Genomic DNA, 9,315 nt, shown 5'->3' on the forward strand with positions numbered 1-9,315 from the left:
CGTCTCACGCGCCAAGCACCGCATCAAATCAGGAGCGATGTTGACCGCTGTTGTGTTGGTTCTGGTCCATGCGGCGGTTAGGAGGAGTGATAATCTGTTTCTCGATGAGGAAGCTGTGGCGGCGAGTGAATATTCGGGGCTGACGTCGTACCCTTCCTCGTAAAACCAAACACGAACTTGTTGTTCTTCTTTTGCATGTTACTACTGTCTGAAACATGAGAACGTTCTTTTACTCTGTTCAGTTTGTTGACAATGTGTTTCGTTGGTTAATTACTTTATTTAGTCATAATATCATTATAAATACATAATTATCTCACTTATCTCTGACTTCTCTCACTCAATAATCTTCCTTTAAACGGTGTTTTTAATGGAAACACAGAACCTAAATAGTTTTGTGTGATTGAGAAACATAGAACAGTTTGTTGAGAATGTTTTTTTTGTTGGTTAATTATGGTTATGTTAGTCATTAATATCATCATTATTACAAAACTATCTCACTAATCTCTGATTTCTATCTCACTAATCTCTGATTTCTCTCGGTCGATAGTTTTCCACATGTGTTTGGTGGAAACACAAAACATAACTAGTTTTGTGTTATTGAGAAACATAAGAAGAGTTTAGAGACAATGTGTTTTTGTTGGTTAATTATTATTTTAATCATTAACATCATCATTAGTACAAGATTATCACTAATCTCTGACTTATCTCACTCGATGATAACATAAATAGTTTTGTGCGACTGAGAGACATAAGAACAGTTTATTGACAACGTGTTTTGTTGGTTAATTACATTATTTAGTCATTAACATCATCACTAGTACATAACTATCTCACTGATCTCTGACTTCTCTCAGTCGATAATCTTCCACTAAACCTCTCATTCACTACCATATCTCCTTCCAGTAAACGCAGTACCTTCAACAAACATACACTCTGTCTGAGATAGAGTGTTTGACTACGAATGAAATCATGTTTCAAGAGTGTGTTTGATATGCTTTACCTGAGACATACGAGGACGCAAATGTGGATCTCTGCGTATACACAATGAAGCAGTATAAATCATACAAATGATTTCTGTTTCTGAATATCTCTTCTCCAGCTTTGGATCAACCAGCTCTTCAACCGCATACTCTTCTAATCTAGACCTAGCCTGCTCACCAAACCCTAAAATGAGCTTAAAGAAAACTCGAGAAACAAGATACCTTTTCAGCTTTGCGTTTTTTACCCATTCACTTAAACATTGTTGTCCTTTTGGTCTGGAGATATCCATGGCTTTACGACCCGTGATTAGCTCGATTAGTACAACCCCAAATGAGTAAACATCAGCTTTCTCTGTGATCTGTCCACTTTGAGTATACTCTGGAGCTAAGTAACTGAACAAACCAAACAAAAGTAAGTGATGGAAGACTTGTAGAACTCTTAAAATAGAGAATGTTGATTTAGTTTTTACCCGAAAGTTCCTATTATGCGTGTGTCTACACCGAGCTCTCCATCAGGTTGCCACCGCGCTAAACCAAAGTCTCCAACCTTACAAACAAAAAGAAACTAGAATCAAGCAACTATATGAAACTTAAGTGTTAGCTTTGTTGGTGTTACCAGTGGTTCGTAGTCATGAGTGATTAGTATATTGTTAGGCCTTAAGTCTCTGTGAACAATGCATCCCACTCTACACTCTTCATGAAGATATCTAAGACCTCTAGCCGCTCCAACCGCTATTTTCTGCCTTGCAGGCCACTCCAAAGTATCCTTATGGCGACCTGAATCAACATTGAGTTAAGTGTTTGTCAAGTTAACTAGCTCATGAACTCTGGTTTAAGAGGTTTTACCGTATAGATGACCGTCTAATGATCCATTGCATATGTATTCATAAACTAATAGTCTTCTGCTTTCTTCAATGCAGAAACCAATTAGCATAACCACGTTTCTGTGCTGAGCACAGCTCAAAACCTCTACTTCAGAGCAGAACTCTACATCTCCTTGAGTACTAGCTAGTTTGTGTTGCTTTACCGCTACAATCTGGCCTTCAGGTAACACACCTCTATGAACAGATCCAAACCCTCCTTCTGCCAAGAAGTTAGACTGTGAAAAACCTTTTGTTGCAAGCTCTAACTCTTTGTAAGAGAAAAACCTCGGTGGTTTTCCAAATACAGGTGCTTTGTGCTGACAGATAGAGCAGAGAGGAGGTGGAACAGGAGGAGCATTTCGTGATAGCGAAACTGCTCCTCTTATGTTTCCACTAGTCTCAGAATCACTCCTACTTGAAATCTTGGTTTCTTGAGCAGCATTAGCATCATCTTTTTTCACTTCCACTGTGAAAATAGGCGATGATGTTCCAAGGTCAGAGCTAGCCACTGATGAAGTCCCAGCTTCTGTACCAGTGAATGGTGTGCCAACCTCAGGACTGCTAAAAGGAGTTGTAACTACTGCTCCAACAGAACCTAACAACCTGCTTTTGTTCTCTTTCACTGCATCTTTTGTTGTTGGTGAACCGACCAAGTTGAACCGCAGAACTTTTGCTTGAGAACGCTTTATGGCCACAATGTTACATTGTAGCTCATCAATGCACCGCTTCACTTCTTGCTTAAGGTGCCTGTAAAACAGTAAAAGAACCATTTCAACCACACAAAGAGAGAGTAAAAACTAAACAAATGAACAATGAAATGATTATTTATGTACTTACTTATCCAGAACTACCCAAGTTGCTTGTGATTCCTTGGCCTCAGATGCAACAGCTCCACATGGTGATCCAGAAACAATTTTGATCCTAACATTAACCTTCCAAAAAAAAAACATGAGAATAACTGCTTTTTTAATGTTTTGGTAATGGGCTAAGTTAGTAACCTTGTTTGGGTCATAGACATCATGAAGCTGGAGAATCATTTGAGAACAAGTATCAGTGAGGTCACTTTTTATCTCAGGGATTGCATCAGAATGTGGTTTCCTATGACCACTTGCACAGTCTCCAGCAAACTTAGGGAGAGTCCAAAGCTTTCGACCTAAACAAACAAGACAATGGATTAAAACATAGGTAAGTACATCTCCATGACTTAGTACCAAAGAAGAGAAAGTAGTACCAGCATTGTGAGAAGTGACAACAACAACAAGAGTTATGCAGTCTCCAGGATGAACAATATGTGTCAAAGCCCAAACCAATGCTGTCTTTGAAATCTCCCTAGATGCTTTAACAGCAACAAGAACCTTCTCAGTCCCATTAGAACTTGGTATCTTCTCCCGCTTTCTTCTGATCATTTTAAAACTCAAATGAAATAACTATTCTCTAGATTCCTCTCTCTCTCTTTCAAGAAGATTGATTTCTACTGAAACCTGTAGAGATTTTGTAATGATGAATGCATTATTAAGGCAAGTTGGACATCAAGACAAGACCAAACCAAACACACAGCTTGAGTTGCAGATGGATACAAAACTTGTAGACATGACAAGACCTCTCACTCACCACTTCCTTCTCACTGAATCACATTAACTTCAAAACATAAAAACAAAGCCCTCAGCCACAAAACTCCCTCTTTTGAGATTCCACACCAGCTTTTTGAAGCTATATGAATCCAAAACTCATTGTAGGCTTTCAATAATTTAGGCTGAAATCTCCAAAGGATCCAAAGAGATACACTTTTTCCTCTCTTTCCAATAACTCTAACCTATCCTTCTTTTTGTCAAATCACTGAGTCAATGTTTCTCAAGAAACAGACAGAGGAAATGAAGCCTCTTCCACTTGTGGATCTAACCCTTTCCACAAGAGAAAGGGCAACAAAAAAAAAATCAAATATCTCTGCTTCAGTCCACTTTCAACAGTATCTGCCAAATCTTCAAGATCACACCTACAGTAAGAGAAAGAAATGGATGATTTTTTTTTTGAAACGGAAGATTTAAAGAAACTGCCAAAATAACTGTACTTTAGACTAGACTTGCAAAAATAATGGATAGCTATGGAAATAGATGAATAAATTAAATTAAATCCTTTCTTGAATACACAAAAAAAAAGCATCAAGAATCGGATATATAAACTATGTGTATACATTATGTACAACCTGCATCACACAGACACTATTATTTATTGTTTCATAATTTCTCACCAAGCTAAGCATTCATATATTTCACCGCATGAAAACAAGCAATGGTTTCGCTATGTTTATTATCTCACTTGAAGAAGACAGAAGATTATATTTTAGCAAAAAAAAAAAAGACAGAAGATTATTAATTAGTAGTAGTATTCAGTTGAAGCATTGATGTTGCTATGTTTTGTCTGACTTGAAATTTTTCTGCTTTTACCATCAGAAGCACTTTTATAGAGATGGAAACAAGACAGTGTAGAAAATCTAGAGAGCAGGCAGCATAAATGCTGCTCAGGTAGAAACAAGGAGAAAAAGCGCGAAAATATGAAATCAGCTTTTATGGTTTCTTCTTTATTTGTCAAAACAGTCTGTGATTTAAAAACATCCTTGAAATTTTGAAATTTAAACCAATGAGTGCGTTAGTGTTATAGAAGCACATTCAAATAACACTAACCAACGTTTTATTATAAAAAATTAATATAAGGAAAAATTCTAAAAATATAATTTTAGTAAATATTTCTAATATTTATATTTAGTGTATAGTTGGTTATTAGATTTTATGATTTAATATTTATAAGATTGATATTAGAGTAAGGTTTAAAATTTGGAGTAATTTAGCCATATCATTTTTTAATAAATATTCCATATGTCTCGTCTCATAAAACGGTTATTAATTACTTTTCTTGTTATACAAAGAATGTCAACTTAGAATTTTAATGAAATTTATACATATTTTAAGATAAATATAAATTACAAAATATTTTAATTTATAAATAATTTTAGTTATCTCAATTAATAAATGTGTCTATTAAAACATAAATGTATTTTAATCACTTTCTTATTCTATGTAAAATATCAAAATTACACTTTCATGAAACAGAAGAAATACTCTTTTAAGAAAATTTTCCATTTGAATATTATTAAGTGTAAAGCAATAATATATATATATATATATATATATATGATTTAAAAAGCATTTTAATAAACATCATCAACGTGTATAAAACTTAAAATAACTAAATCATAAAGTAGCAAACACGTAACACTTCATCATTCTATATCTACTTTCAAATTTGAATAATCGCAAAGAAACAAATGCTAAAAGAAGTTTTGATAAACCAAAAAAGTCATTAATTAACAAAAAAAAAATCTTGAGTAAATTAGCCCATAATACTGTAAGGGCATAATTAACCCTACCACCCCAAATGGGATACTTATTTATTTTATTTATTTTTTGGTTTTTGTCTGATTAAAAAAAAAAAATGAACCAATCGGAGACTGCTACGTGTCAGTGGAGCCCGCGAACAGGGGGAACAACCGACGCTTACTGCGCTTGTTCGCATTACCGCTTACTTTTTTTATTTTTTTCTTTTTTTTAAAAAAAAATGGCTAAGCACCAGGGTAAGCACCCCAGTTAACGGTGGTCTAGGAAGCCAAAAAATAAGGATCTGCCTTATACAGTATAAATATAGGTCCAATAGTGATTCATGTGTAAGTGAAAATACCGATAGGCCCTTTTGTGAATAAATGATTATCGTATATTGGTGTGTATTTCTAGATTTGGTTTAGATTTATCCAATGTTTGCTGAGATTTTGTTTCCTTACCGAGGTGGTTAACAATGCTTGTATCCGACGAAGGCAAATCTGAGCTGTATAATACCTGACACAAACGGCGCTTTGGATCGCCCAAAGCAAACATCCTCTCCGGTATTGTTCTCGAAGACTCCACATCTGTTCGATTTTCTATTACCATCGTTGGTAACGATGTCATCAATCAAAGAAGATGGGCGAAAAGCTTAAGGAGAGAGTTTCCAGATTTGAGACAAGTTTTACGGACGAAGTTGATTTGAGATATGATTTTGAATTTTGAATTTCAAAATTGAAATTAAAAAAAAGATATATTTTTGAAGATTTGGGTATTCTGACACAAGATACGAAGGATACACAAATCTTTAAAAATCTGAAGGATACGCAAATCTTTAAAAATCTTAACCTACAGATTACATAATCTTTTAGGATATAGACGGAGGGGTGATATCGCTAGGGGTATCGGCGTCTTTATTATATGATGAACAATTCAAATAAGTATGATTTGGTATATGTCTAAATACGCTATACCTTCCTCTGAGTGAATATGTGGAAGTACGCTATGATGATCCAGAGAAACGTGTGGTTTCTGAACCCATTGAGATGACCCCCATAAGACGAGCAAGACTAAAGAAAGAGAAGATCGGTCCTCGTCCACTCGGAAAGCTTTTTCTCATCATAGGGGGACGGAGACATTCCAATTTAGATAACCCTGATTAGAAACACACTTGACCGTTTTATAGCTTGAACCAGAACAAACATTAAACTCTTGATACCATGTGAGTGTTCATGGGCTTCTAACTCAAAACCAATTGGCAATGAGGGCCTCCCCTGGCTCTTCCACCGTCTGGGATCCCTTTCCCCCTATGCTCACAGAAATCAAACACCCAGCCCTATTAGATAATCATTCATATTTGCCTTTTTGAATAGATCTTTCTGCTACTTCTGTTTGTTGTTCTAGTACCTCTACCCGCATCTCTAAGTGCTCGCATCACTTCCATATGGAGAAAAATAAGCTTACCAAGTTCCATCAATAGCACCTAATCTATGCCGGTTTTGGTGGACCGTGCTCCACCCCGGTGAACTCGCGTGGTTCCGAAGTGCCCAGAGGCCAGAGGCGAAATCCGTTCACGGTCTGTAGGACCAACACCATTCAAAGGGGACTTATGCAACGGGCTATGCCACCCAAACCAACTGAGGGAAGTCGCATCCGTCCATCGGCTGGATGTTGCTCCAGCCTACTACGAGGATCCCGTATCCAACAACCCAACCTATAAAAAGGACATAAAAACCCCTTGTATAGGTTGGAGCTATGAAGCTTTCCTGGAGGAAATGGGCTTGGGGAAAAGATGCTATGCTTGAGCCAGCGGAAATGGTTAAGTTGTCACTGTATACTCCCCCGGGTCGGAAGGCGGAGGGGGAGGGAGGAGGACACTGGGCGGGATCTATCAGCAGTGAATTCCCCGTAAAGATAGAGGCACCTATAAAAAAGATACTCTGAAGGCTTCGGGATTGAGGTATCAAAACCAATGCAAGCATTAGTTCCACAACGAATCGGCTTATAGTCATTCCTAGCACTCGGCGCATGTCTTTGATCAACCTCGGTTCCGTCGTCCAAACAGGCCTAGAAAAACAGGTACGATCTCGCTTTCCAAAAAATTATAGAGGAAGATGAAATACCAGCTGATTCCCCTATTGATTAACCTCCACCCAAATATTAGCAACGCGGATAAGATCTCAGCTCCTTCTCGAACGAAAGAGATTTATTAACTAGATAACCGGAGTGAAATGAGTTCTATAGGCCTTAGCCAAAAAAGCAAGAGGAGCACACTAGTAGAAGTTACGTCTTAGCGCTGTAGCTTTCTTTCAATGTCGAGATGAGGAGCGTAGCCTATCTTCTTTTTCTCTTCCGCTATTGGTGGACTGTTGCATAGAAAGATGAATCCCCACGCAACGACATAGTTTGTGCGCCCTTTACCGTTCTCGCTCGGGGTGAAAGGCCAACCAAGATCGGATATAGCTGGTTTTCCGCGAAATCTATTTCAGTAGAGCGTCTTCAACTTTATGATGGAGCTCTTACAGCTAAAGTGATCTTTTATAAAAAAAAATATCCTAAATGTTCTATACCCCATTTTATCCTTCCGCTTTAGGATTAGCCCAGCTTGATGAGGGGTCGAGTTACTGTGTTCCTAACCCAACTCGGGGCGGGGTTGCGCGCGAGCCGAGTGACGTAGATGACGAAGTAATTTTTAGCACCGGAACTCTCACGTTGAAAGTTCTTATAATATTAACTTTTTTAAGAAAGAAGATAATTCTTATATATTGTGTTGTTATCTTAAAAGATATTTTTCAATTATAAAATTTAAAAATAAAATATAAAACAATTATAATGAATTTAGTGGTTAAAGTTAATGTTATCTTTAATAAATTTTATTTAAACATATATATTTAATTATATTTTTTTCATATATATATATATATATATATATATATATGTTTGATTTAATTTTTTTGAAAACATAAATAATAAGTTATTATGCTGGTTTTTGAAATAATAAAGTTAAACTAATAAATATTTGTAAAACGATTAAGCCTACATATGCGGACAAGACACCTAGTAACATAATAACTAATAAGAATTTATTAAAGAAATATCTTCTAATAGTAAACAAATAATAAAACGATAAAAATAAATTTCACTAAAGAGAAAAGACATATATCTCTTGAATAAATTAATTTGTATATTTAAGGTTTAGATTTTGAGGAGGAAATAGTTTAGGGTTTGGAGATAAGATTTATGGCGTAGAATTTAGAATTTAGTACGTAAAAATTAAAATAATGATAAAAATATTTGTTTTAAAAAAAAATTATTTATATCAAATGTATTATTCATCAAGGAAAACTTAGTCTTTTGTTTTTTAATAAAATTTATTCGAATCATTTTCTTCTTTATGCTATTTTTGTTACAAAAAAAAAAGAAGATTTGTCCAATTTATTACTATCTATTTTGAGTTTAGGAAACATGTCACCATCGCTGGGCCATTTGATGCTGAGTTTCTCCGACCAGTCCGTCGGCTCCGGATGCTGAACAGTTACGGCTGTTATCACAGTATCGTCTTGTCACACTCTTTTTAAATGGAATTTTTTTACAAAAAACAATCGGGCTGAATAAAAGTTTTAGTAGTGTTCTAAAAACGTTTTAAATGCCCCTCTTAAATACTTATGTTTTAGACCCCTTAAAAATGATGACAAATTCTTTCTAAGTCTCTCAGACAAATACAATATTAAAAATAAAAAATATAATAACATTATTTATAAATGATAATAATTATTATAGTACAAAATCTTATGAAAAATTCATACTATAAATTTTTTATTTTTGAATAATGATATTTAATATAAATTAGAATATAAAATTAATATATTATAATTTATAAATGTCTAAACCGCTTAATTAAAATTATAGGTATTTGATTAAGTGTTCTAGGTGTTGGTTGTTAAGTTATGCTCCGTTTGCTACTGGCAACACTGAATTAAATAAGATACAAAGTGTAACTGTATAAGTAAGAAGAAACTACTCAATAGTCATGATAATCGACAGATGAGATCGTTATAAAAAATTTCGCAACAAAATAATAATTTCTTTTATCAACCAATC

General features: G+C 35.1%; 1 protein-coding gene across 4 annotated transcripts; it reads right to left on the reverse strand.

The window, feature by feature from the left end:
• Positions 1-744: 744 nt before the first annotated feature.
• LOC106434762 (inactive protein kinase SELMODRAFT_444075) lies at positions 745-7,787 on the reverse strand. Of its 4 annotated transcripts, none has more exons than XR_007320929.1 (9): positions 3,075-7,763; positions 2,842-2,996; positions 2,681-2,775; positions 1,827-2,590; positions 1,597-1,757; positions 1,451-1,527; positions 1,226-1,373; positions 1,001-1,164; positions 745-915 (listed from the first exon to the last, which is right to left on the reverse strand). XR_007320929.1 is itself a non-coding variant. In XM_048751460.1 (9 exons), exons 1-9 carry the CDS (start codon positions 3,247-3,249, stop codon positions 826-828), a joined length of 1,815 nt encoding a protein of 604 aa, XP_048607417.1. In that variant the 5' UTR covers positions 3,250-5,381; the 3' UTR covers positions 745-825. The 4 variants fall into 4 exon arrangements, 3 of the variants coding, with proteins under 3 accessions (XP_048607417.1, XP_048607416.1, XP_048607415.1); XM_048751460.1 differs by having other exon boundaries at positions 1,001-1,150; positions 3,075-5,381; XM_048751459.1 differs by having other exon boundaries at positions 1,001-1,373; positions 2,681-3,324; positions 3,455-7,786.
• Between the last annotated feature and the right edge of the window lie 1,528 nt (positions 7,788-9,315).

Source organism: Brassica napus, chromosome C3, assembly GCF_020379485.1.
Source record: "Brassica napus cultivar Da-Ae chromosome C3, Da-Ae, whole genome shotgun sequence".
Classification (NCBI taxonomy): Eukaryota; Viridiplantae; Streptophyta; class Magnoliopsida; order Brassicales; family Brassicaceae; genus Brassica; species Brassica napus.

Bases quoted from the DNA above. Each gene is read 5' to 3' on its own strand.
- LOC106434762 (XM_048751458.1), bottom strand. From the start codon at position 3,249: ATGATCAGAAGAAAGCGGGAGAAGATACCAAGTTCTAATGGGACTGAG. The intron at 1,758-1,826 runs GTAAAACCTCTT...ATGTTGATTCAG, and splicing joins ATTAGACGGTCATCTATACG to GTCGCCATAAGGATACTTTG. The intron at 1,528-1,596 runs GTAACACCAACA...TTTGTTTGTAAG, and splicing joins CTCATGACTACGAACCACTG to GTTGGAGACTTTGGTTTAGC.